General features: G+C 55.9%; 2 protein-coding genes across 11 annotated transcripts in view; one reads left to right on the forward strand and one right to left on the reverse strand.

The window, feature by feature from the left end:
* TANC2 (tetratricopeptide repeat, ankyrin repeat and coiled-coil containing 2) overlaps positions 1–8,554 on the forward strand; it is a 364,118-nt gene extending 355,564 nt beyond the window's left edge. For all 9 annotated transcript variants that reach the window (XM_075562035.1, XM_075562037.1, XM_075562040.1 and 6 more), the window contains one exon: positions 1,401–8,554. In XM_075562035.1, coding sequence (XP_075418150.1) covers positions 1,401–3,357 — 1,957 coding nt within the window. In that variant the 3' untranslated portion in view covers positions 3,358–8,554. The remainder of the gene's footprint in view (positions 1–1,400) is intronic.
* Positions 8,555–11,694: 3,140 nt separating this feature from the next.
* CYB561 (cytochrome b561) lies at positions 11,695–23,307 on the reverse strand. 2 transcript variants are annotated; one of them, XM_075559411.1, is made up of 6 exons: positions 23,217–23,307; positions 15,747–15,961; positions 14,281–14,379; positions 13,959–14,062; positions 13,312–13,469; positions 11,695–13,130 (listed from the first exon to the last, which is right to left on the reverse strand). In XM_075559411.1, exons 2-6 carry the CDS (start codon positions 15,949–15,951, stop codon positions 12,938–12,940), a joined length of 759 nt encoding a protein of 252 aa, XP_075415526.1. In that variant the 5' UTR covers positions 15,952–15,961; positions 23,217–23,307; the 3' UTR covers positions 11,695–12,937. The 2 variants fall into 2 exon arrangements, with proteins under 2 accessions (XP_075415526.1, XP_075415525.1); XM_075559410.1 differs by lacking the exon at positions 23,217–23,307 and adding an exon at positions 16,981–17,092.
* Between the last annotated feature and the right edge of the window lie 3,419 nt (positions 23,308–26,726).

Raw genomic sequence — 26,726 nt, forward strand, 5'->3', positions numbered from 1 at the left:
TTAAGCCTGGAAAGTCCTCTGGACTGTGGACCCCCGTAGCATTTCACTTGAGGCTGAAGTGTTTTCTCATTGTGACAGAATGGCATCTTCTTCCAGGAAGCCTCTGCCATGTTTCCTGCCACTCCTTTTAGAGGGGAAATAGGATGGGTCACTTATATATATATATTGGGGAGGGTCACTTATATTACAGGGCCTCTTTGGGGACTCCCTGCATTATTTAGTCTTCCTTCTGGGACTCTTCTCGAGTCGAGTGGCATCAAACCTCCGCAGTCACACCTACCACCACCACAGTATACACACAGAGAGAGGAGGTCCTTGCTGCCAGGGTTGAGAGGGCCCCACAGAAACACCGTTCCCCGTGCCCATCCGCTGCGGCTTGGCCATGGGCAGGAGAAGCTCCACAAGGACCTAGAGTCTACGGTCAGTGATCCTTGCACCCAAATCTCCTACCCTGGATAGCCTGTCACTATCCTTGATGCCTCTTTCCCAGTGTCCCAAGCTTCTCCCAAACTCGACATGGGAAAGAACTGCTTCAGGCTTACGGCTGTGACCAGGGGGAGTTGGTCCTAAAAACCAAACCCAAACAGTCTAGAGATGATGGTGGCAGTGATAATAGCCTCAGCTAGGTGGACTCACAAATGCATGACAGAAGCTTTACAGACTATCAAATTCTCTTTCCATCTGGATCATTCCTTTCCCACAAGGCCAGTTGCCTCCTTTTCTAGCAGTATTTACAGCAAAGATGGAAATAACACTTGACAGTTTGTTTCCTCATTTATAAACTAGAATCTCCATGGGATCTCCTCAGCTCCGCACCCAAGTTGCCTAGTCAGCAAGCCTGGTACTTGCCCAGCTACGATGTTGCAGAATGGAGATGCAGCAGTGCTGTGGGGCTTGGGGGTACAGAGAGCAGAGGACAGGGTCTTGACTAGGATGGAACTGGCCTGAAATTTGGAGCCAAAATGTTGAGACTATAAAGAAAAATTTCTGCTGCATCAGCAAGATTTTTAAATATTGTAGTTACTGCTTTGTTCCTAAGCTACTTGACAGTGACCCTGTAAATGACAACCCCACCCAACCCCCATATTGGCTGGTGTGCATTTGGGCACTGAGAGAATCTTCCTGAAGGGCCTGGCTGGACTGCACAATGGGGACATTTCTCCACTGATCCCAGAGAGGCCAGAAGGAAGATGGAGGCTTAATGGGCTCGGAAATCATTCTGGACTCTTCTAGAATGACAGCCTGCCTGTTTCCTTCCTTACAAATCAAACTAAACCAAATCCCCAGACACCCACAGATGCCACTACAGTTCTCTATAATAGCGACTATGTTCTCAGGTCTTGATGGTTGCTGTTGATTCAGAATAACTCCAGTACCTGTGTTTGCATTTTGTCAAGCAGACAGTTTGCAGCAGCCTTAGAGGACCTGAACGAGGCCATCAAGCTATGTCCAAACAACCGTGAGATCCAGAGACTTCTGATGCGAGTGGAGGAAGAATGTAGACAGATGCAGCAGCAACCACAGCCACAGCCACAGCCTCAGCCTCAGCAGCAATTGCCAGAAGAAACAGAACCTGAGCCACAGCATGAAGATAGATACTCTGTGCAAGACATATTTGAGGAAGAGTACCTGGAACAGGATGTCGACAACGTTTCCATTGGCCTCCAGACAGAGGCTCGGCCGAGTCAGGGCCTTCCAATAATCCAGAGCCCACCAACCTCTCCAGCCCACAGGGAGTCCACCTACATCTCTAGCTCACCTCTTGGCTCCCATCAAGTGTTTGACTTCCGGTCCAACAGCTCTGTAGGTTCTCCCACTAGACAGAGCTATCAGTCCACCTCACCTGCTCTTTCTCCAACGCACCAGAACTCTCACTACAGGCCCAGCCCACCACACACTTCCCCAGCTCATCAGGGTGGATCTTACCGTTTCAGCCCCCCTCCTATGGGAGGGCAAGGCAAAGACTACCCAAGTCCTCCCCCTTCTCCTCTCCGTAGGGGCCCTCAGTATCGAGCCAGCCCTCCAGCTGAAAGCATGAGTGTCTATAGGTCCCAGTCTGGTTCACCCGTGCGGTATCAGCAAGAAGCAAATGTTAGTCAGCTTCCTGGCAGACCAAAATCTCCATTATCAAAAATGGCCCAGCGACCCTATCAGATGCCTCCGCTTCCTGTGGCAGTTCCCCAGCAAGGGCTCAGGCTACAGCCTGCTAAGGCTCAGATCGTAAGAAGCAACCAGCCCAGCTCAGCAGTCCATTCAAGCACTGTCATCCCCACCGGCGCCTATGGCCAAGTGGCCCATTCAATGGCTAGTAAATACCAGTCTTCACAAGGAGACATGGGAGTCAGTCAGAGCCGGTTAGTTTATCAGGGATCAATTGGGGGAATTGTAGGGGATGGGCGACCCGTGCAGCACGTCCAAGCCAGCCTGAGTGCCGGTGCCATCTGTCAGCATGGAGGGTTGACCAAAGAAGATCTTCCACAACGACCTTCCTCAGCATACCGAGGTGGCATGAGATACAGTCAGACCCCCCAGATTGGGCGTAGCCAGTCAGCATCCTATTACCCAGTCTGCCACTCAAAGCTAGATCTGGAACGTTCCTCCAGCCAACTAGGTTCCCCTGATGTGTCACATTTAATCAGAAGACCTATTAGTGTCAATCCTAATGAAATCAAACCTCACCCACCAACTCCCAGGCCTCTGCTGCATTCCCAGAGTGTAGGCCTGCGTTTCTCTCCATCGAGCAATAGTATCTCGTCCGCCTCCAACCTCACGCCAACCTTCCGGCCATCTTCCTCCATTCAGCAGATGGAGATACCACTGAAACCGGCTTATGATAGGTCATGCGACGAGTTGTCACCAGTGTCTCCCACCCAGGGAGGTTACCCCAGCGAGCCCACGAGATCCAGGACCACACCATTCATGGGGATCATAGATAAAACCGCCCGGACTCAGCAGTACCCCCACCTTCACCAGCAGAATCGGACCTGGGCAGTGTCATCAGTGGACACCGTTCTCAGCCCCACATCGCCAGGCAACCTGCCTCAGCCTGAGTCCTTCAGTCCGCCATCATCCATCAGCAACATTGCCTTTTATAACAAAACCAACAACGCACAGAATGGCCACTTGCTGGAGGACGATTACTATAGCCCCCATGGAATGCTGGCTAACGGGTCCCGGGGAGATCTCTTGGAGAGAGTCAGCCAGGCGTCCTCGTATCCCGATGTGAAGGTGGCTCGGACCCTCCCTGTGGCTCAGGCTTACCAGGACAACCTGTACAGGCAGTTGTCCCGGGACTCTCGGCAAGGGCAGACCTCTCCTATCAAACCAAAGAGACCATTTGTGGAGTCTAATGTTTGAGAGACGTTTGTTGGGGTGAGATCCGTGTTCCCACTGCACATTTTCAGGCCTGGTCTCCACGTTCCAGGTGTAGCAGAGGTGGCAGCCTCCCGGGGGCCAGGGCTTCAGTCTCTCTCATCTGCGCCCCACCTCATTCTCTCCCCTCTGGATGCCAACGAGGAGGTTTCTGTTCAATGTGCTTTAACCAGGGCGATGAGACACACGGGGCAGCTGCTTCTAGGAGACAATCGTTTTCACGGATGTCCTGTTGTGTAGATGTCTTTCTCCTTTCCTTCTTACTTCCCCCTAAATAAGATGCTGTTTGTTTTCTTCTAGGAACTTTAGAGAGACTGTGATGCCCCTTTGCCCTTGTGTTCTTCTCCAGTGTCCTCCACACAGCCAGGCCCGGTGCATTCTATGCCAGTGCTTGTCTCCCCGCTGCCAGCTCCTCCAGCCACCACATGTAGAGTGCCCATGGAGATGATTGCTGGCTTCGTTGGGGGTGGGGGGTGTCAAAGGAGAGAGTAAAGAGAGGGAGAATCATCTACCAAATCAGGAGAAGCAGCAACAGAAGGAAACAAAATACATGTATAGTTCTTTAAAATGTTACTCCCATTAATTTTCCATGAGGCATTTCAGAAACATTTAGAAACGAGCCAGCCCTCGAAATATTTCACTCAGCCAAGGAAATTGGATGAGGACCTGGAATTTTAAAAATAAGTCACTGAGAATAACTCTCTAGATTTTTAGCCAATAATTAGCCACTCGAAGTTGCTGATTTCCATGGAGTGGGGTGAGGGATAAATAAATACATGGGACAAAAGGAAGAAAAAGAATGGTTCTAGATTTTCAAGGAATGCTGTAGGAAGTCTCTGAGCACCTGCACTATAGACTTTGTGCATCGCCGTCCACAAAAAGCAAAGCCATCCCCAGCGCTATCTGTGCAGTAACCCTGTCCTGTGAATCAGCCCAAGTCAGACTTTGTTTGGCCGCCCCCCTTTGTTTATGACCTTGGGGTAGAGGGAAGAAACTGGTTCTTTGGGAAGCAAATGGAATTCTCTGAGAGTTCTCAAACTAAGTCCAAGAGTTTCTGCCCAGGGTCCCTGCAGTCCACCCCACATGCTATCTCCCTCCCCTGGAGCTAGGTCATTTCTCATGTACAGGACTGTTTCTGTTCTAGGAATGTTCGTCCCAGGGGCTTGTTTGAAACTAGACACCGCAAAAAGGCTCCCAGGGTGAAGAAAGACCCTGTGGCCCTGTTTCCAGATGAGGACGGGGGCACAGGAGATAGACGGGTTTTCTGGTCCAGCCACTGTCCACACCGTTTCTCCATCTGTGGTCACTTGTTAATCTGACCTCTGTGTGACCGAGGGCAGCATTCAATAAGAAGGAAGAACCCACAGACCTCACTATTAAAACTAAACAACTTCACTAAACAGAAGAGAATCCATTCTCTGGTAGTGAGCATCATTCTGTTCTTGTTCATAAAGAGCTATAGGCAGGACAGCTTTCTGAATACAAATCCAGATGTGTCCACATCCAGATGTGTCCACACCTGTTTATCATAGTAAGTGCTCTCTGAAAGGATTCTAAGACTGGGGAAACGTGAGGTCAGGGCCAATAGACGGACCCCGGTACCCGGAGCCTGGCACAAGCCTTGACTCTGCTGGAAACGAACAGAGTTGCTGACTCCAGATCCAGACCCTCCTCACTCGTTCGCTTGCTCGCGCTGGTGCTTCAGGACTGTCTCCTACTCAGCTACACCCAGGGGTGGGCATCAGTGTTGCCCCCTCCTCCCCCTCCTGGCTTCTGCCACCCTCTGAAGGTGAAATATGCATCTGCTACAGCAGCCTCTAGCTGGGACCCAGCAGCCTGTCAGCTCAGCCCCGTGGATCTCATCATCTTCCCCCCTTGAGCCACCATTTCTCACCCAGGAGCTGCTGCTCTGTCATTAAGAATGGCTCGGTGTCTCTTAGGAAGGTGCCCCTGCCACCTGCACTGCCCTGTTAGGCAGGCTGGAAGGGCTGCCACTTCTTTCAGAGAGTTCTCCATTTTCTAGAGCAAGCAGGAGACTGACAGGCCTGTGCCCTACTGAACAAGGCCTTCAGTGTCAACACTCAAAATGCTTCCTCAGTTTTTTATTTTTGTTTTGTTTAAGCTGTCATCAGAGGGAGTGACTATCATGACTGGGCACCAGTTGTGATACTTTGAATAAACAATGCCAACTGGACCCTTACTGGGGCAAGAGACAGCCATTTCCTTGTAAGCAGACTGCCCGTGTGCCCAGTGTGCTGCTTCACCGCCCCTGGACCCTCCCAGGCCTGCTTTTAGAGTACCCCACCCGAGCTCTACTTACTAAAGCAGCAGCTGGCTTCCCTTGGAGAGGGGGTTTTTCCATCCTGCTCACCAATCCAGCCTGCAGCTTCCCACCCACTGACATGTTCCCTTTGCCCACCGTCCTTGCACTGGTGGGGCCCTGTCCCGTCTACAAATGAGTGCACTTTTCTGTTTGGATTGCTGACTGACACATACCCGGTATTTCAAGTGTTAAGTATGTCTTCATTAGAAATAAGCAGAGCCACTCTTGTCTTTTCATGGGTGCTTTTTCAAGAAAAAAAAGAGGAAAAGAAAGAAATCAAGCAGTGGAACATAACACTTACAGCACAAGAAGTAACTTGTATATAAGCATCAAACAAGATTAAGAATTTTTAAATACAGAAAAAAATTTGCAGTGACTTTAAAGTGCTTTTCCAGCAGTTTTCTTAGGGACCCCTGAGACCTGGGCACTTTGTTTACTGGGTCACAGTTCACAGGAAAACTACGATTTACTGACGAAGCACAGGGACACCTGCGTAACCTGAGAACTCGGCCATGTTGTATCTGCTGCTCTTGCCCCTCTGTGCTCTATTGCAAGTCCCCACCCTCCCCCACGCCCGCCTCCCCTTCGACGTGTTTAACGTAAACTCGATGGCTCAGGAAGATCCCACTCATTAGAATCATGTACAGTCCCCCGGGTCGTTGTCCAGATAGGTGAGTTGCTATTCAGGTAAGCCTGGATGGTTGAACACGTTCCCTAAATCATTGTCAACAGGACAGCTTAAGAGAATGATATTCTCAAGTCCTCATAGTGTATAGTTTATGAATCCCTCCCTCTCTAAATATTGGTATTTTTATATTCCAGAGTTGTACCCAATAGAAAAATAATAATCAGTATCTAATTTAATATCCAGAAGTATTTTTCCTTGGAATTTAGCCGTGTGGACGAGCCTGTGCTTCACCATCCTTTACCACTAGGTGTCACTGTGGCTCTACAGGACAGCATCTCTGCCAGACAGGTGGCAAGACCAGCTCTTTGAAGGTGACCTCCTTTGGACCTTTAGCCAGGCAGAAGCTGAGTAGAAGCCCCACCCTCTCGGGCAGTTGGAGAGGACCTTTCACCCCTCCTCAGCTCTTCTCGTAGTTCCACAGGTATCACGACCAGATGGGGTTTGCTTCAGAGAGAGTTATTTTTCTACTGCAGAAATGCCTTGGACAAACAGTTGCTCCCTGAATCTTTGCCACAATGCGGAACAGGTGCCCCACCCCCACTCCCTATGGGAAACACGTGCCCAGTCCTATGCCCAGGCTCCTCAGCAGACTCGCCCGTCCCACCTGTCAGTTCTCAGGCTGCCCACTTCTCACGAAGCCAGCCTGCTGCTGCTCCTGCACCTAGGGCCACGCTGCCCCATCCCCTGCTCCAGGGGAAGTGAGGCTCGTTCTCTTTCCTCTAGGGATTCCAGACCATCTGCCATGACTAACCATATTGAATCAAGGGCTTAGGGGTAAGAGCTACCTACAAAGACGTGTCATGGAAACCTTCACCATGCAATGCCTTGAACTCAGCTCTGGCTGCTCCCGAGAACAGGTGGCTGACTAGCTGGCTGGGGGCCTGGACCCAAGCCCAGTGGGGCTGGTGGAGCCACTGTGCAGAGCTACTTGAATCATCGCTGGGTCTTCATCAACTCCTTTTGTAATACAGACCACTCAAGGGCTGAAGTGTCGAGAACCTTCATTACAGTGTCCAGTGCCTCGCAGCAGCTGAACCACCCTGAGACGCTGTGGCTACACGCAACCACGGTCAGAGCTTTGAAAGTTGGTACCAAATGAATGCATAATTGGACACCAAAAACCTAGTGTTACTTTCCCGTTTCCTCTCTCATCTCATCCCTCACCCCCTTACCCCTGTTCCCCCTGCTGCCTCTGTGATGTCCACACTAAGCTGAGCTGTCAGGTTGTAGCTGGGTGCCACCAGATGCAGGCCCGCGTGGCGCTCATTTTTTTCATATAGACCCACTCTGTGGAAAGGACAGAGCTTTGTGGCTTTGCCCTGTAGCCCTTGCTAGCCCAGTTTTCTTTTGCTAATCGCTAACAAAAAGTACTGGCGTAGGGCACTCGGTCATGTCAGCCCCCAGGACCAGACACGGTTCATTCTGAAAACTTTAGTACTTGAATGTACCTGCCTTATTGTCTATCAACTTAGTGGGGACCGGGAGAGAGAGATGCTGGCTGGAGGGTACCACTTCACTCCCAGGTGGCTTGGGAAGCCCTGTAAACTAATACTTCTGTTTGTTTTGGTCACACACACCCCACCCCCCCACCTTGGCTGAGTCCTGCTGAGTGGGGCCAGCTCCTGGTCCAGCTCAGGGCAGGTGCCATTCTCAGGCATGGCCTCCTCTCCATTCTAGCACAGCATCTTTGTCTCTGTTCTGTCTCCTCCAAATCCAAGATGATTTTCATTAGTACAGACATGTACAGTCTACAATTAAAGAGTGATTTGTACTAATATGATTTTGATTCTAACGCCTCCTTGCTGTCCTTTCAAGACACTTGCTGGAAAAAGCTTTAATGCACTTAGTTTTCCTTTAGGTTTTCTATATCTCAGATGTAAAGGACTTTCTCTGTACAGTATACTACCCAATGCATGTTTGTTCTCCACCCCAATATAGTGAGCACCACACAGTTGTGAACTCGTGCCGTGGGGTGCCCCGCGCCGTCTAAGGAAAGACATTTCCCCTTGCTGTACTTGCTTGAGCAGTTTTATTGTCTGTACATGTGAGCTGTGTGAGATAGATGTGAAGTTTAAATGAATGCATTTTCCTGCCCCATGTATACAGATGGTCATCTGTACAATGAACTGTATGTATGAAAGCAAATGTACTTATTTATAAATGGTTAACACTTGGAAAAAACGTGGCCATTGTGGTGCTTTTCCGTTCAATGCCACCATCTCTCCAGTGGAGGATTTGGCAGGTGGTGGCCACGCTCTAGATAGACAGCCAGAGTCACCCCGTACACCTGTGTATTCACCGAGGCCCCTGATTCCCTCCACTGAGGGCGCTTGGCGGTGGGTGAAAAGACCGTTTGGGGGCCCATCAGCCGAGGTTCACTGCATCCAGTGAGGAAGGGGGTCTTGTTCTGCAGGGGAAGAATTTCTTCAACCATACGTGGGGAAGTAGTGTGCTCTTCTTGCTTCATTTCAGTAGCCCAAGCAGTACTACAGCCCAGCTCCCTTGACCTCATCCGACGGTGAAGTAGGGAGGCGGTCCTAGCCATAGACCCAAGGGCTGCTTGGTCCACCCACGCTCAAGGCCCACTGCCCTATTGTGGTTTGATTTTCCCTTCAGAATCTGGCTTGGATTTCTCCTCTCCATCGAGAGGACTGCAGGCTTCCTGCAACTGGCTGGAGATTTCGATACCTTACCAAAAGTGGCCGGCACTGAGCCCGGCAGCCTTTCCTGCCCCGAAGCTGCCTCTTTGTCTACTTCAGGGACAAACCAGGAAGGAGACCCACTTCCTCCAGATATCAGATCGTGCTAAACAAACATGCCTGTAACTGCAGCCATTTCCCCAAACAGCTGAAGCGGGGACTCAGGAAGAGGCCAGGGCATGGGCACCAGAGACAGCACGGAGGACTTGCAGAGCCAGTCCTGGGCCTCTCCAGGTACCTCGTTCTCGTTACAACTCAGCAATAACTGGTTGGCAGGAAGCACATTTTCCTCTAAAGATGCCTGAGCTATTTCGAAGAAAGTGATTCCTAAAAAGCTGACTTTGGGAAGGAATTTACCCTGAACCTGACTAAAAAGTCACTCAGTGGATACAAAGAAGAGACTCCGCTAAGGACCTGTGTAGTTCTCGAGTATTGAGCCAGAGCCTCTTCCGCCTCCTTTTCCTTGCTTCCCGGTAGCTCTTCTGACTGGGGTGCCCCTGTGGGAGGTGCCTGTGGGGAACCGCTCTGCCCTTCAGACTGGGCACAGGGAGGCAGCAGGAGGGAAGTATCTTCGCTTGGCTTTAAAAACAAAACTGAAGGAGCGTGACTTGGCAACTCAGGCATCCCATTCCCAGGAATGGGAGAGGGTAGTCCCACCCTATCTGCACAGCTAGATGAAAGGGGATGGTGCTCAGAGGCTGCTCTCCCATCGTAGTCCATTAATTTCCTGGAGGAGACATGGGAAGGAGGGAAGGCCATCATACTCCCCAAAGACAGCCGAGGAGAGTGACCAGGTCAGCCAAGAAGGCCAGAAGTAAGATGGCATGGTTAACAAGGTCGAGAGCCCTCTGACCAGTCTTGACTGAAAAGTCCATGGTGACTTAGGACAAGGTGGGGGTCACACCGCGGTTGCAACAGTGGGCTCAGATGGTGCTGTACACAGGTGGCTCTGAGCCGGCACTGACTGGAAGGCTGCAGTACCACCCGGCCATGCACAGTGAGATCCAGAGAGCACCTCTGAGTCGGGAGATGACAGCTCTAGCCCAGACGCACTGGACACCAGGTCCAATCCTGAAAGCAGAGACTAAAAATGATTTCCCTTATGAGAGGACCTGTGGCAGGACCCCCTTTTTCCTTTTAATTTATTAATCGTTTTATTGGCATGTATTCCACATAAGCAACTTAGTTCAATCAATCATATTAAGGTCTGTGCAATCCTCCCCACGATCAATTTCAGCATTTTCTACTCCTTGGTTCCCATCCCCCTCCATCCTCCTCTGCCAGCCCTCGGGCCGGCAGTTATCAGCCCAGCACTCACTCTCTGGGCCTATCTACCCTGAGCTACATACACAGAAAACTACAAAACAGGAAGCAAACAAAAAGCAACAGTGACTGGAAAAAAACAAAACAGGAAATCCCCAAACCAAAATATTGAAAACAACTTTTAGGGTCAAAAGGCAGATCAAATGATCGTTACCACACTTTAACCTCGCTGCACCTGCCACAATCGACTTTACAGTGCTCTCTGTCTGACACCAAGGCCAGTCACACCCCAGGACTGCAGTCCGAGGGCAGGCGCCAGACGGCTAATCCATGTGAGGACCCTGAAATGAGTTTTGGGCTTCCAGTGCCATTCACAGCCTCCGCCACTGGGTGTTCGCAGTGGAAGCGCTGATACCAGTCCTTCCTCTAGATTTAGGTGTTCTTATTTACAGCTGATGGGCCACCAGGCTGGTGGGCTTTCATCCTTGTGGACTTAGTTGAAGCCTCACTTAGATGTTCGCTTGTTTTAAGACAAACCTTTAAGTCCCCAGATGCTGTTCTGATAGCCGGGCCGGAGGGTCCTTTTGAAAAGTTTGTTATTAAAGCAAAAATATGGGGGAGGGGGAATTACAATCTCCTTAGGGGCAGTGTGCAGGTTGCATAAGCACCAGTGGTGCCACTCCGCACAATCCTAAGATCCGCCCCCACGTCAGGCTTCGCAAGGACTCACGGCACCTCTTTCTAAGTCTCCCATTCCAAGGCTTTTGACTCATAATTTTTCTCATTCCAGTTTTTGTTCAAATGTGCTCACATCTTACAAATCCCGGTCTCTTCTGCCTCGGCTGCATCGCCTGCCTGGACTGTTTTTAGGAGCCTCTGCATCCCCGGAGCCCAGTGCACCAAGTGCGCACTAATGTACGCAAACCCAGCTCTAGCCCGAGCTGTGCGAGTGGATCTAAAGTGCAATCCCTGCTCGTCCTGAAAGCTTCGCTCTTAATGAGGAACAAAGATTTGTAAAAGGAAAAGCGCCCACTGAATGCAGAGGGGAATTACTCGCCAGGGGCCTTATCGGGCGCCTGCAGCACCACCCTCAGAGCCAGAACCATTCGCTCTGCATTGAGAAGAGGCTTTATCTAATTGGGGCCAGAGACTGGACAGGCCAGGGCCATTTCAGACCCTGCACCATGATCAATGGCAGTAATCACTTTACCTTCTGTGCTCAGCCTGCGGCTATTTAATTTCTCTCAACCCCCCAGCCGGCACATCTAAAAGCCCTGGCTCCTTTTATTGCCACAGTAAATGAAGCTAATAGGCAAGAGGTTTGCTGCAGAGATTTATTGAATCATCTGTTACACAGGCAGCACATTGTACTTCACAGAAGATGGGCTACAGGTGAAATAAACCACTCCAGACCTGCCACCTTGGGCTCCTGACACACACACACGAAAACAGACCCGTTTCAACTTTCACTGCAAATCTAAGGTACCATTTCCCCAACTGTGCTTTGGCAGTGGGTCTACGTGGAGGAGTTCTAACGTCAACATTTGTGTGCCAGGGCGCCTGCCCTGGCCTAGCGCTGTCTACACCATCGTCACCTGGGCAGGCTGCAGGATCGGCCCATGGGCAAACTGGTGGCTGGAAGTCAAGCCTTAGCAGAGACTAACCCGCTTACCTAAGGCAGCATTTGGGGGCGCAAAGGGCAACCATTACAAGAACCACAGTCAAATTCAGGACCTTTATTAATGCCTCCAGGAACTGCCTCAAACCATGTCGTCTCAAACCCCAGAAAAGGGAAAACAAGAAGCGGATTTGCCAATTCTGAAAAGCACAGGATCGATGCTCTCATCACATCATTTCTGGACGGACGCCAAACTGACTCAGTGCCACACCCTTCACAGGCCTGGGGGTGTCAGGACACGGCCCAGCCACCGCCGAGAACCTCCTCCCTCCAAGGATGGCCGGCAGGGAGGAGAGGCCTCTCTCCGCGACAGAAGCAGGAGGCTGCCCACCAAAGGAGGACAGTGGGCAGCTTTGCAGGAGAAAACCGCAGCCGGGCCTGGCAGGGCAGTGCTGCCCCAGCCCAGACCCAAAAGGAAGCCTACAGGCCGGCAGAGCAGCCCCTGCAGGGACCTTCTGGGAACAGGGCTCGCGGTGGGGCCAAGGCAGACAGCTGTGCTTCGAGGGGCCCACCCCTCCCATCTCCTGGGGAACCTCTAAGCATAGTTTACACATAGTGTCACTCAGACAAAGGCCAAAGGACATGGCTGCTCCTGTGACGGGAGGCCCTCAGGCGGCCCAGCCTCTCCGTCTCCAAGAGGAAGCTGTTCTGCCCAGAGCCTTCTCCTTTGGAAGGGACAGCAGGCGCAGGGGACCTTCGCGTGACGACTGGAGCTAGTCTAAAGCGGCAGTGAGGAGAGACAGCAGCGGGACGACAAGCCTGATCCCCTGAAATTAGCTCTGAAATACAGGTGTACCCCACTCCCCAGCCACCCTGCAGGAAGGAGGTCCTCTCCCCGGAGCCCCTGATCCTGCTGAAGAGCCAGCAGAACCTGCCCCCGGGCCAGGAGGAGAGGAGACCACCCTGCAGACACGTCACTGCGGACTGGGGCTGTCTCCCTCGGTCAGCGTCTTGAAATCCATTGAGAGGGCTTGTTCTTCAGCCTGGGGAGGACGCTTCCAGTCGGTGCGGGTCAGGATGTAGAGCACGACCACGCTGAAGCCGGCCAGCAGCAGGCCCAGCACATTGGCCAAGACACCCTCGGGCTCAAATGTGCTGTACTTGGCCCTGTGGGATGAGACCGAAGGGGAAAGCCAGCCAAGGGGTTGCAGTTAGACCCAGGGGGCCTCCCGATGCCAGCGCCCACTGCCCCCACCCCCACAGAGAGAGCTGGCTCCGAAAGCAGGGCTGGCGCTTCGTGGGCGCAGGTGACTGCAGTGTGGGGTAGGAGGCCCTCTCAAAGTCTCACCCAAGTTTAAACAGCAGCGCCTCCTTCAGGCCGAGCAGGGCAGTGCCCACGGAAAAGAGGAAGATGGTGGCCCCGAAGAAGATGTGCTGTGGGCGGTAGCGGCTCCGCAGGGAAAAGGAAGCTCCAGGAAACAGGAAGAAGCTGAAGCCCACAAGCCACTAGAAGGACGAGAGAGGCGATGCTTGGGCCTGGCAAGGCTGAGCGCCTCCCGCTGGCCAATGGCTGGCCACCCGCGAGGATGCTCAAAGCAGCCGCTTCCCAGCAGAGGCCACCTCCTCCCCCGCCATCTGCTCAGTTTCTCCATTGTAAGAGCCATGGTCAGGACCGCACCAAGCACTCAGAGGAGAGGGTGGGCCCCAGGTGCTTCAGGCCACCACCCCTCCACCCGTCGTCATATTCATGTGCTTGGAAGACAGGGCATGACCAGTCGTGTGCACTGCCAGCCAGCTGGAAGGGCACCTGGGATCTAACTGACCACTGCTCTAAAATCCTGTTTTGTACCCATTTTGCGATCGAGGGCTGCATCCAACGCTAAAGCCACTCTCATATCTTTGGGACTTGCTGGACAATGGCCTCTTGCCCCCACCCACCTGCACCCCCCAATCCTGGCTCATGGTCCAGGAACCTGAGGTGCTGGAAGGGCTCACCTGCACAAAATAGAGGACAAACACGATGATCCCACACCAGCTGTGCAGGCTGTAGAGGTCGGCATAGCCTTGCTTCCTGTGGTAGTCGAACACGGCCACCACACCTAGGCCAGAGAGGACAGGTCACAAGAGGTGGAGGCTGCACTTGGAAAAGGGAGAGGAGGGGCTGACCCAAGGGGAACCGCTTGGTCAGCACATCTGGGCCCCGACCCCAGCTCTGGCTAGGGTGCCTGGAGGGGCCGGTGAGCAGGAACCACCCCCACCGCAACCCCCAGCTTTCAAACACGGAGTGGCTGTCTCTCCGGCCGGGCCAGGAACTCACCCACCAGGGCGATGACGAAGGCAGAGACATGCAGCAGCCCGTGCAGGACTTTGGTCGTGCGTTTGGCCTCGTTCCTGAAGACACGGTAAACCAGCAGGGCTTATGGGACAGGAGGAAGGGGAGGAAAGTCCATTAGCCTGTGCTGAGGGCCTTCCCCCTCCGCAGCAGCAAGGAGGCCCACCCTGGTGGGAGCTGGAGGCCGAGCTGGAGGGCTCCAGAGGTATTCCCAAACCAAAACCAAACTCACTCCCAATGACCCTATAGCATGGTGCAGAACTGCCCCCATGGGTTTCGGAGACTGTAACTCTTTACAGGAGTAGAAAGTCCTGTGTGTCTTCCGAGGAGCGGCAGGCAGTTTCAAACTGCAAACCTTATAGACAGCGGCCCAGTGTGTAACCACAATGCCGCCGGGACTCTGGAGGTATCCCAGATGCTGGAAACCCACCCTCAGCCCCTCAGGACCTCCCAGCCTCGGAGGTCGGCACTCTGGCTGTGTGGGCCTGCACACCCAGACCCATCCACCACCTCCTACCCGTCTGCTCAGAGGCCAGGGGGGCTCAGTTCCTGAGGTAGCCAACATGCACCCCACCCCAAGCGGGGTGCCCTGCGAGGAGGTCCTGTCCATCCCAGCGCCACTGTGCAGTCACACTGAGGTGGTCCACGCATCTAGCTGAGTCCGTCCCCACACTGACGCCTGGTCAGACTGCCACCATGTTCACCAGCAGGTGCTCTGCATCAGAACCAAAGCAGAGCCTGGCTTCCCCAGTGAGGCAGCCCTTGCTGGCAGGATCAGGTGGCAAAGGGACAGCCCCCAGCTTTCTAGTTACCCATCAAGAGGACCACTGTGGCCTCCAGCCAGGATGGAGGCCAAGCCCCCCAGCCCCACCCCAGCCGGGGAGATGCTCCAGCTCAGCCAAGTCCAGCCTCCGCACAGGCACGCACACATCTCTCCACTGAAGAAGCCACCTGCCTCCTGGTGTGGCCCAGCTGTGCCCCAAGCACCCCACCCCATGGCCTGTGCCACCTTCCTGCTCCTTAAAGCGAGAATGCAGGTGCTGGGACAGGCAGACAAGGAGTTGCCAGACCCCAGCCTCAGAGACCCTGGCTGGGTGCCTAGTGTCCCCAGCTCCAGCCTGGCTCCCTTCTCTTTTCTAGAATCTCAAAGAGACCTGGGAGAGCTGGGTGGGGGAGTGTGACAAACCATACTTGCTGCCATCGAGTCAATTCTGACTCCGAGTGACCCTTAGGGCAGGGTAGCACTGTCCCTGTGGGTTTCATAAACTATAACTCATTACAAGAGTAGAAAGCCTCATCTTTCTCCCGCAGAGGGGCTGGTGGTTTCAAACTGCTGACCTTGTGGTTAGCAGCCCAGTGTCTAACCACGATGCCACCAGGGCTCTTTGGGGGTGGGGTGACAGGGTCCCTGCAAATCGTGTCTCTTGGGAACATAGCCATCTAAGACTTACCATCACCCTGCAGGAAGACCAGGCCGATGACCATGCAGAGAGGGTGCACGTTGAACTGCAGGGCGCTCTCCCAGGCAATGCCGCCTCGGTACAGGCCGAGCCAGGCACCTGTCATGGCCACCGCCGTCAGACCCAGCAGCTGGGAGAAGGTCACGCAGTATGGCAGCGCTCGGGGAGGGGCGGCTGTGCTGGCTCCGCTATCCATGGTGAGGCAGCTGCTGGGGAGAGATCAGAGCTCAAGGCTCGGGAGCACACCGCCCCCATGCCCCTGGCAAGTCTTGGCAGTAGCTGAGAGGAATGGTCCGGCTGCCCAGAGACGCATGCTGTACCAGGCTGTGTGACACCAGGAGCTTCCTACACAAGCAAAGACACCCCAGCCCTGGTGGCAGGTGGGCCCTGTGCTTTCTGTTCTACCTTGTGAAGCCCCGGGTGCTCCCAGGCGGGCTGACAGTAAATGACAGAGACCTCAGAAATTCCCCAAGGGCACACATGGGGTCGCTGCCCCAACCCCCGTGGGTCATGAGGTGCAATGGAGAGCCCACCTCCCTCATCCCACCCCACCCCCGCCCCCTTTGTTAAGCTCCAGGCTGGAGACAGCATGAGCACCACCCACAGAGCCTGCAAAGGCTGCCAGCCCATGTCCTCAACCTCGGTGCCTGGCAGGGGCCACCCAGCAGACCCCTCCCTTCTCTCCTTTTCTCCCCTCCAAGCCCAGGACAGGTCAACCAGATCTGAGCGGCACGCTCTCTCAGGCCGGCGTCCACACTGAAGGCCCAGCCAATGAGAGCCAGGAAGAGGACGCCTGGCCGCACCAGTGCTTGGAGTGTGTTTGGGGCAGCGGACAGTCCATTTACAGGTCAGAAAACGGAGGCAGAGGAGGTGGGAGAAAGCCCTCCTGCCAGGCCACACAGTGAGCCAGGAGAGCGGTGCTGTCAGGGCGTCACCCGGAGCCTCCTGGCCACACCCATCTTTACAGCCCCCTGCCTGCCCAGAGATCCCTTGGGGACCGTGACAGGACTGCCAGGGGACGTCAAGGGCTGAGGAGAGAGGGGAAGGGACAGCCACAAGCAGACCCCGCCTCCTCTAGCTTTGCCCAGGCAAGCCCACAGGCAGAGCCTGGCCCAGGTCGCCAGCTTCCCCACCCACAGGGGCCCAGACCCGCCTCCCTTCCCCAAGGGCTCCCCAGCTCCAGCTCTGCACCCGCACACCCCCTCCCCCGAAGACCCTCTCCAACCCTGAGCTGCCTCTGTGGGTGAGCCCAGAGACGTCAGGGGTGAGCAGCCCCCCACAGAGGTGGCCTCTGGCCCTGCCTTCAGCCCCCAAGCTTCTAGGCGGCACTGGCAGCTTTAAGAACATGGAGCTTGCTCACACGCGCTCCCCGTGGTCAAGCGCGGCGGTGGGTGAGCGGAACAGAAATGAGACTGCATTCTCTCTTTCTTTTTCTTCTCCTGGCCATCAAAATTCTATTTACTGGGAAGAAACTGAAATTGAACTTTCATCACAGACAAAACAAAATGGGAAAAATGAAACAGAAGATCCAGGTGCAACACATCTGGGGGCGGGGTGAGCTTAACTCAGAGTAAACGGGGTAGCTACAGAAGAAACAATTGCTTTGCTTAACCACTGGGCGCAGCAAGGCAAACCAAGAGCGGGTGAGCGGACACTGATGGGGGTGGGGGAGAGGTAACAGGGGTCCCGGGACTCTGAGAAGAGCGCTTCTCCATGAACAAGGACAGTGCGGGAGGGAGCGGGAACCAGAGGAGCAGAGGCTTAGGCTTGCCAGCCAGCTATCCAGGAAATGAAAATTAGCATCACCATGAGATGTCATTTTATGCTGAGACTAAGAGCAGAGGGTCACCGAGATGCAAGGCTGTGGCCTCCCAGGCCGCACCTGTGTGTGTCACTTAAAGGGGTGCCAGGCCTATCTTTTCATTCACAAATACACCTGGGGACCCCTGGGGAGGGGAGGGGGATGGAAAGATAATGGAATTGTCCAGACATTGTAGAAGCCCCCTCATCCACCCCCCTTGTCATGTTAATAAGTGACCAGCATTGCTCTCTGTGGCTGCTCCCTATCCTCACCAGGCCCCTGACCACCATCACCACCCCCACCCCACCCCCACCCCACCTCCACCGTCCTACACTGTCCACCAATGCCACTGTGTGGCCACCTCAACACATTGCTCTCCTTCAACCCTAAGCAGAAAAACAGAACCCTGAGGCAGGAGCCAGTGACCATTCCCCCGCCCCGCCCTTCCAGGGCAGGTGGCTCACCCCTTTTTCCTGGATTCTGGACTCTAGCTTCTGCCCTTGTCTGTCGTCTCTACACAGGTGACCCCTAACTCGGATGTCATTTCCACCTTGCCACTCTCCAGCCCCTGGTCTGCCATCGTATCTCTAGCTGGGCGCCCCGCAAACACTTCATGCTCACACATCCCACTCCACTGTTGCCCCCACCCCCAGTTAGCCACAAGCCTGCCCTCCTTGTCCCCAAGGGTACACCCTGGCACTGGGCCCCACACCGCCCAGCCCCAGCTCCTGCTATCACTGCCTCCTGCCCATGGATTCAGGACACCCCACTTCCCACCCCCCAACCCCCGAGCTACCACCACCCACCTCCTCCATCTGCCCTGTCCACACACAGGCCGGGCCAGGCACTCTCTGCGCCCTGTGACCTGGCACCTCCAGAAGCAACCCTCCCCACCTCCACTGGACTCTGTCCAGCCCTCCCTCTCTGGGGCTTTAGTGACTAGCCCACCCCTGAGAACACAGCTTGTGGGGGCATTCTACTTCACTAGCCCTGCTCCCCTCCACTGCACAGGATCTGCTCCACGACCCCCTCCTCCCTGTGCCCCAGGTTCTCCCCCTCATCTTACGTTAGTTTCCTCTGTGTCCCCCAGAAGGCAGGGCCACAGCTCAGTCTCTTCTGGGCACCGAACACCTGGCTACCACGAAGGAAATGCTGTCCTCCCTGCCACTGCGCTTTATCAGGTCCCTGCCCCGCCCCCCAGGAGCCAGGCACAGTGGGAATCTGATTAGTGAGGTACAAGCACTGGAGGGAGCAGCTCTCTGCCACCCACTGGTTGGTGGACAGTCACCGCCTCTCCTGTTCCTGTCAGTTGTAATGAAGATACACTGTCACACCGACTCCGCCAACTGCAGCTTCCAGTTACAGTCTTGTGGCTCGGACCCCCAAACAAGGACCCCCTCCCTCCCCGCTCCCCGTCCTGCCCCTGGTCCCATGAGTGAGCTGTGGTTTCCAGGTCTCTGCTTCCAGGATCACAAGGGGGCTTCAAAAATTCCCGGAAAATTCCCACCATCTTTTCATTCCAATTCCCACCCTAACCTCGCATCTGTCTCTTTGAGACACCCTGGTTTCATTCAGCCTGGGGAAATGGACGGCCCAGCCACCTGGCATCTAATCGCCACTTCTCCAGGGGTGCTACTTAAGGCCCCATCCTCTTGGATGGAGTGGTCTCCATGGGGGCTAGTGGGTGCATTATGGAAAGTCAGGGCGACAGGGATGCTCTTGCCAGCTGTCTGTGTGTGTCCCCAGCCAGGTGTGGGACAGCTGGCCCGGCCCCAGCCCCAGCAGCTGCCTTTAAAGAGAATCATTTCCTTGTGCTTTAGGTGAAGGCTGAACTAGCAAATCCATTTCCCAGTCAATGGTGATTTCCATGTGGGGTGTGGGTGTCGCCCCCTCCCTCACCTCCCTGTCTGGGGCCAGGGTTGCCCCTCTTCTTTCTCACAGATGGTGGATATAGTGTAATGGACTCAGCTATTGGGCTGAAAGGTGGCCTCTGGGAAGGGCTGCCAAGGTAGAAGGTGGTCTTTGGGACACTGGCCAAGGGCCCTGTACAATGACCGGCACGTCTGGGCATCTTTATAACCTGAAGGTTGGATAGTTTCACCTGGGGCCTCCCTGGAGCACCCCAAACGCTGGGCCCTGCAGGAGCTGAGTGGGCCCTGGCTGAGTCGTCCTTCTGAGCCTGCACAGCCCTCCCAGATCACCTGCCTTCCATGCCAGCTGGCCAGGCATGGTGAGTGTTTGTGCGCGTGTTCATGGGGACAGGGGGTGAGATGAGAGAGGTGGGACCACAGGCTGCGAGTCCCCAAGCCAAACCACCCAGTCGATTCCGACCCGAAGCAATGCTACAAGAAGCATGGGCAGAACTGCCCAGTGGGTCCCAGGGCTGAAATGCTCCCGGGAGTGGAGGGCCTCACCTTCCTCCTGTGGAGCGCCTGGAGGTTTTGAACTGCTGACCTTTCTAGTAGCGGTCAACCACGTAACCACACAGCTTTCCGGACGCACACCGGCCTCCAGCAGCTGGCAGCCACCCAGAGGTGCCAGTCATAAAGGACCGAGTTTGGAACCTTGTGTCCCCCACCCCATCTGATTGGAAGGTGACAGGAGGGAGGCCGTGCCAAGCAAGGAGACACTGCTCCCCAAGGGCCTCTGGCCTCAGGCTCAGAGTCCCAAAGGTGAAGCTTCCAGACAGCCGACAGAGAGGCTCAGTGCAGGCTCCTTCAGCAACACCCCCCCCCCCCGCCCCGTGCTGACTTAGCTAGCGGAGGGGCTGTGTCCAGGCTGGGGGGTGAAGGGGGCCTCAGCGACCTGGGACAGTCTGACCCACGCACACGTCACGAACCCTGGCAGCTCGGGCATCTACTCCTTCCGCAGCACCAGCCCTCGACTCTGGGCCCCGAGTTCTCCAGCCTGGACTGGGGCCGAGCACGCATGTCCTCCCTTCCTAAGCGGGCCTGGACGGCGCCTCTCCATCCCCAGAGCTGCCTCTGACCAGGAGTCTGAGTCTAAGAGTCACGGTGCACTTGTGAGCCCCGCACTGCCACCCTCGCCCCCCCCTCTCTCTGTCTCTCTTACACACACACACACACACACAGCTGGAGGGACATGTGTCTGTCTGGAAGCTGTGACAGCCACCCCACGCATGCCCGCTTAATGCAGGTGGACAGGGACAGCAGCTACACAAGCTGAGCACGCTCCCCACCCAAGGCGCTTGATGAAAAGGCTGCCTGGCTAATCTCATTACCTACCAAGGCCAGACAGCGGGCAGGCCGCACCCACCGCAGGGAAAGCAGGCTGAACCACTTTTAACCAAGTTAGAAGAGCCCAAGAGAGGGGGCGGAGGGAGTGTATGTGGGGGCAGGGGAGGGGCTCAGCAATCCTCGAATGGGAGGGCTCAGAAGTCAAAGCCAGAGCTGAGCTAGAAGGTGGGCACTTTCTTGCCAGCCCCACCCTTGCCAGCGTGAAGGCCACTCAGCTTTTCCATGAGGCACAAGAGGCCCATGCCAGACTTGTAGGGCCCACAGAAATGTTCCCATTTATGTTCAAAGTCAGAAGAAAAATGAACTTTTAGGGTTCCTGTCCCCCTCTGAGCCTGACCTCTAAGGTAGAGGGATACTGGGCTCTGCCTTGTTAAGACTTGCCCACTCCAGGACATCGTGGCTCCACAGAACAGACGGGAGCTACCCCATAGGGTGCCTGAGGCCGTCCATCTTCCCGGAGTCAGACTACCACCTCTTTCACCCACGGAGTGGCGGGGTCGGCAGTGGAACACATATCCACCGCACCCCAGGCTCCTTTACTGGACTCATTAAAAACTGAAAAACCTCACCACCACGGAGTCCTACAGAGTCACAGCAATGCTCTGGGGCAGGGTAGAACTGCCCTGTGCATTTCCAAAACGGACACTGCAGGCGCGTAAAGTCGCATCTATCTTCCTGGGAGCAGCTGGAGGTTTATAACTGGGGACCTTTCTGTGGCAGCCCCATGTTTGGCCACGGTGCCATCTGACCTCCCTGAGCAAATAGGAAGTGTGACACATATGTACACATGGCTGGCATGATGCCTGCCCCACCGCTGGCTTTCAGATAGGGCACCAGCAGAAGCGAAATCAGGCCTAACAGGGCACAAGGTTAGGGCCATGGCCAGCCAGTGGGGCAACAAGCTTTACCCTCTCCTCCACACCCGCTGCCCACCATCACAGAAAGCCCTGGAGCAGGGTACAGTGCGGGGCATCATCAGCGTTTCACATCTAGCCAAGTCCATTTGAGAACCAATTCACCTGGGAGACGTTTAATATCCCAGTGAAGCCACACTCGTGGGAGCATGTCATTTCTCAGGCAAGGAGCCCTGGTGGCACTCACGTTAAGTGCTCAACCACAAGGTTGGCGAACTGCTTCTGTCAGATTAGAGACAAGAAAACCCTCCAAGGGTGCTGCCCCTCAGCTGGCATGTCTGCACCCTCAGAGCACCCAACAAGGGCAACTGCCCTATGCTGTGGCTTGCCCGCATGACTCCACCCACACCTTGTAAGACTTCGGGGCCACAGGCTCCTGAGCCTGTAGGGAGAGGACTGCTAGGCTGGGGCAGGGAGACAGACTCAGGGTGAGGCTCCTCCTGCCACGGGGTGGGGCCGCAGCAGCTCTGTGTCCATATGGGCCACCCTGGGGATTTTCAAACTGGGGTTTACTTGCTGGGCCTGTCTCGGTCTCATCTGAAATTTCGCTGGTGAAATCATGGCAAAGTCCGTGGGGGCTCCCTATGAAAACAGGGAACGAACGCAGGCCTCCTACGGAGGGACTTTGGTCGGTGTAGAAAAGCCCCCAAGACTGTGAGGGGAGGGGCAGTGGCTGGGGAGAAGAGCAGGTGGAGAAAGATCTGGAAGGGGTAGTAGCCTTTGAAGACATCCCTGGGGACCCTCGGGGGAGGGCAGGCAGAGCCAGGAGCCGCTCCTGCCCAGCCAGGTGGCAAAGGTAGTGGGTACCCCTCCCTCCACAGCTGCCCTCTGCGCCCACGGTACAGCGCCCACCCTGGCAACTCGTGGGCGGGGTTTCCCAAACTGGGCGAGCAAAGAGCAACTAGTTCCACTCTGTTTAAGATCCACCTGCCTTCCTGGGCTGGCTGCGGGCCAAGAGGCCACCTTGGAAGCGATTCTGGTTTCAGATTTCAAAAGGACAGTCACAGATGGCGAGGAAGCCGCTTCCCCTTCACCGTGTTCTCGAAACCAAACCAAACTCACCGCCGTGGAGTGGCGTCAGACTCCCAGCCACCCGACTGGACCCGGCCCGTGGGGTCCCCTGACGCGCGCTCACGGCGCGGAAAGCCTGTTCTTGTGCGCGGCCACACTAGCCAGCGGCCCGGGCGCTCTAGCTTCGGGGTCACTTGCCCGTCACTCTAGCTTCCGCAGAGACCCCCCCCACTCCACCCCCGGCCCCGGCGCAGGGCGGGCCTTCGGAGCCGCGAGCGGGGCCTCCCCTGGGAGGGAGGTGTGGCTGGGGCGCAGGGGACCGAGGGGCCCCGGCCTGGTGCGGCGCACCCCCGCCCGAGCGCCGGCTCACCTGGGCCCGCCACTTCCGCTTCCCGGGCCGACGCACCTGGAGCCGCCCTCCGGCACGCCCGCGCCTCCGCGCCCCGCTGCGCGCTCCCGCCGGCGCGGGGCTGCCTACCTGGCCAGGCGCGGGGCCCCGAGATCCTCCCCACCCCGCGCCGCGCCGGGGCTGCTCGGCCAGTTCCTCCGGCGGCCGGGCTCGGCGAAGGCGTCGCCATGGCGACCGGGCGGCGGCGAACGCGTTGGCAGCGCTTTGCGCGACGCGGCGGGGATCACGCGGCGGTGGTGGTGGGCGGGGGCGGGGCGGCGCAGGCTGGTGGTGGCCCCGGCTCCTGGGTGCCCGGCGGCGACCCTTGGGTGACAAGGCCGGGGGATAAGGAGCGAGGACTGTGGCCCCCTGAGATCTGGCACTTCTAGTTCAAAGGGCAACCTCGGAAATCCAGGACTGGAGGGCTGGCTTCTGGGACTCCGCACCTGCGGGAGCACAGGAGGACCCGAGGGCCAGGTGGGAGGCGTGTGGCGAGTGCGTCCCCCGCGGCAGGAAGGGGCCCACAGGGAGCGCCTGCAGACCCAGACCTTGCCGGGTGGCCCGGAGAAAGTGGCCGCGAGGTTCGCGGCGGTGGAGGCGCAGACGAGGCCCCCTGCAGGGAGAGGGGGCAGGGGTGCTGGGTGGGGGGCGCGCAATGGCTGACGTGTAAGAGAGAGGCCCTCTGGCTGCCTGGCTTCCTCCCAGGCGGCCGGTGGTTCCTCCAGTCTCCCGTCCCTCCTCCCCTGCTCGCGCCCAGCAAGACGCCACTAGGTGTCAGGCACGGCCTGGGCCTGGGCCAGGTTCACGTTCACGTTCCAGGAACCCTGAGGAAGGAGACCCCACCCAACCTCTGTAGAAAGCCCTGCCACTTGGCCGGGATTGCTAGGATTAGCTCCTTACCTCGCCACCCGCCCCTACACACTGTCACACTGGATGGGTGAAGTCTTCCCCCAGTTCTCCCAACCCCTCTTGACCTCACATCATCTTAAGGTCAATACCAGGTCCCACCAGCCTCCCCTGAAAGTATTCACCACCTAGCTGTCCTTTCCCAAGAAAGGAGGGAGCCAAGGCTGAGGGCCAGCCCCACTGGGGCCCCCTCTGGTCCTCTGGGCAGGAAAGGCTGCACCGATAACAGCCCAGCTCAGACTTCCTACAAGCTCGGAACAAAAGGTTCTTTCCTGTCCTACACCGGCCGGGCCAGGCCAGGCGCAGAGGGCAATGGGCTTCCTCTAGGTTGACATTAATAAGCCTGGCTAAGGGAGAGCCCTTCCCCGCTGCTCCCCCACACCTGGCTGCGGGGAAGACACAAACCATCACACATGGACACTGCCTCTCAGTCCTTCCAGGCTTCCTGAAGGCAGGGAGGGACCAGTGTCCCGGCACGCCAGGGGTCCTGGCCAGGGTGGGCCTGCGATTGGCATCCCTCCTCACACGTGTACTCTCAAGCCTGTGGCCTATGGCACAGGGCATCCGCTGCCCCTGGCCAAGTCTTCAGAATAAAGCTTCAGCTCTTTGTGGGAGAGGGATTTTTCCCAGCTATGGAAGCAGTGGTTTCATGGGCTTTTATGAGGCTGCTCACCATTCAATCAGTGGTTTGAAGCCTCCAGCCGCTCCTTAGATACAGATGAGACTTTCTACTCCCATAAAGAGGTCCAGTCTCAGAAAGGCACAGCATCCGGTCAGTGGGGGGACGTGAGTCAGAACTGACGATAGCACGTTTTGAGAAGTCAATGGACGTTTACTGAAGAAGGGGCCTCTTACACACTGCAGGCCAAAAAGGCCAGGTGAGGGGAAGAAAGACCTGAGTTTGACCTGTCCCCTTGAGCCCCGGGAGGAGGAAGATGACGATGATGATGATCACCATTAAAGCAGCCGAGGACTGCGGGACGGACATGGTGACAGTCCCAAGCTTTCCGCAGCATCCTCTGTGGGGTGACGGCTGGGCTTCCACCCGAGTGTTCCCTAGAGTGGGTGGGGAGCTCGAGGGAAGTGGAGGCCTGGGCACCTCCACCCGGGGCCTTAGCTCTAAAGGTGCATGGCTCCACCAAGCCCTCTCCCAGAGCAGGTGGCCCACCAGCTATCCATCAAGCCCCTGGCCCTTCTCCGCTGTCTGTCTGAAATGCACAGGCCTCCTCTCCCCTGCCGCAGGCAGTCATGTCGGGAAGCCTGGGTTGGGTGAGGGGTGCTGGAGAAGAGTGGCCACATTTCCCCTCTCAGGGTGTCGTTCAGAGAAAAGCCTTCTTGCCACACTCACAAGGTGACACAGACACCAGGAGGAACATATTCCTCAGCTCCTCAGCCCCGCCCTCGCCCCTCCTGGGCCCACCTTCCTCCCAGCCTCACCACCTCCTCTCAGAAAGGCCTCCCTCCCTGCACAGTGCAGGAGGTGACGGTGTCCTGGGGAACGGTCCCCTGTACACGCTGTCCCTTGGCCAAATGCGGGAAACTGACACAGAGGGAACTCTGATGAGGACTGCATTCCCTCACGTACAACAGAGGGACTCGGGAAAGCTAGTATTCCACGGTGGGAAAGCCGCCACTTTGGGAAGTTAGAGATGACGCCCAAGTTCACGATCCTGCTGTAAATGTCCCTCCCACCGATTCTCCCCTAACAGCTATGCTGCCTTAAAGTGAGCGCATGGCGGGTTCTGTCTCCCTACAGAAGCAGACACCCTGTTGTTACCGCCTCCCGCGGGTCACCAGCCCCCTCATACCTTCCCCAGGGCAGGTGTTAGTTTTCCTCACCTGTGAGCTGTAAGCTCAGGGACCTTACTGTGGTTGCCACCCACCCTGTGACGTATGTAACTACTGAATATGCATGTCTTATGGCTACCTCTACTATCCCAAGATAGGAAAGATGCTCGCTCTCCCACTTTCTCTCCTCCTACCTCCACGTGGACCATCAAGAAAGGGCGGAGGTGAGCATGCTACCATAAAATGTGTCTGACTTATTTTGTTCTCTCTCATATCTCTCCTATCTTCTATGACTTTACTATATATACCCTTTATATATTATCACTGTACAATTGCGCCGACAGACCCATCAGTTGATAGAGGCTGGCTTCCGCTGACAGCCAAAGAGGAGTAGGCAGCCTGCCTCTAGAAGGGGTGTTAACAGGCAGGGAGCCCAGCAATCAACAGGTGTCTATAACTCTGTAACGGTTATAGTATAACCACCTCAGAGCCGCCCGGCGCCCGGCTGAGCCTTGATGTCTCCCACTGCGTTGCTAAAACCCCAAACCAGCTGCTCTGACTCATGGTGGCCCGTGTGTGCTCCAGCTGCCCAGGGCCCCATGAAGGTTCTTAACTGCTGATTGCCCCACAGTCGATGGCCAGGCCTTTCTTCTGAGCTACCTCTGGGCAGAGTCCAGCTTCCAACCTTGCAGTTAGCAGCCTCATACAGTAACCACAGCCCCTCCCAGGACTCACTCCCCCCCCCTTAGGGTTGCCAGGTGTGAGAGGGCTGAGAAGGATACTTAGTTAAATTGTAATGGTTTTATTTTTAGCTGCTGCCCCAAACATTCCGTGTAATCTACTGAAAGTTTTATCATGGTTTATCTGGACCCTGAGTGGAACTGGGCATCCTGTGTTTAAACTGGT

The sequence above is a fragment of the Tenrec ecaudatus genome, chromosome 10 (genome assembly GCF_050624435.1).
Source record: "Tenrec ecaudatus isolate mTenEca1 chromosome 10, mTenEca1.hap1, whole genome shotgun sequence".
NCBI lineage: Eukaryota > Metazoa > Chordata > Mammalia > Afrosoricida > Tenrecidae > Tenrec > Tenrec ecaudatus.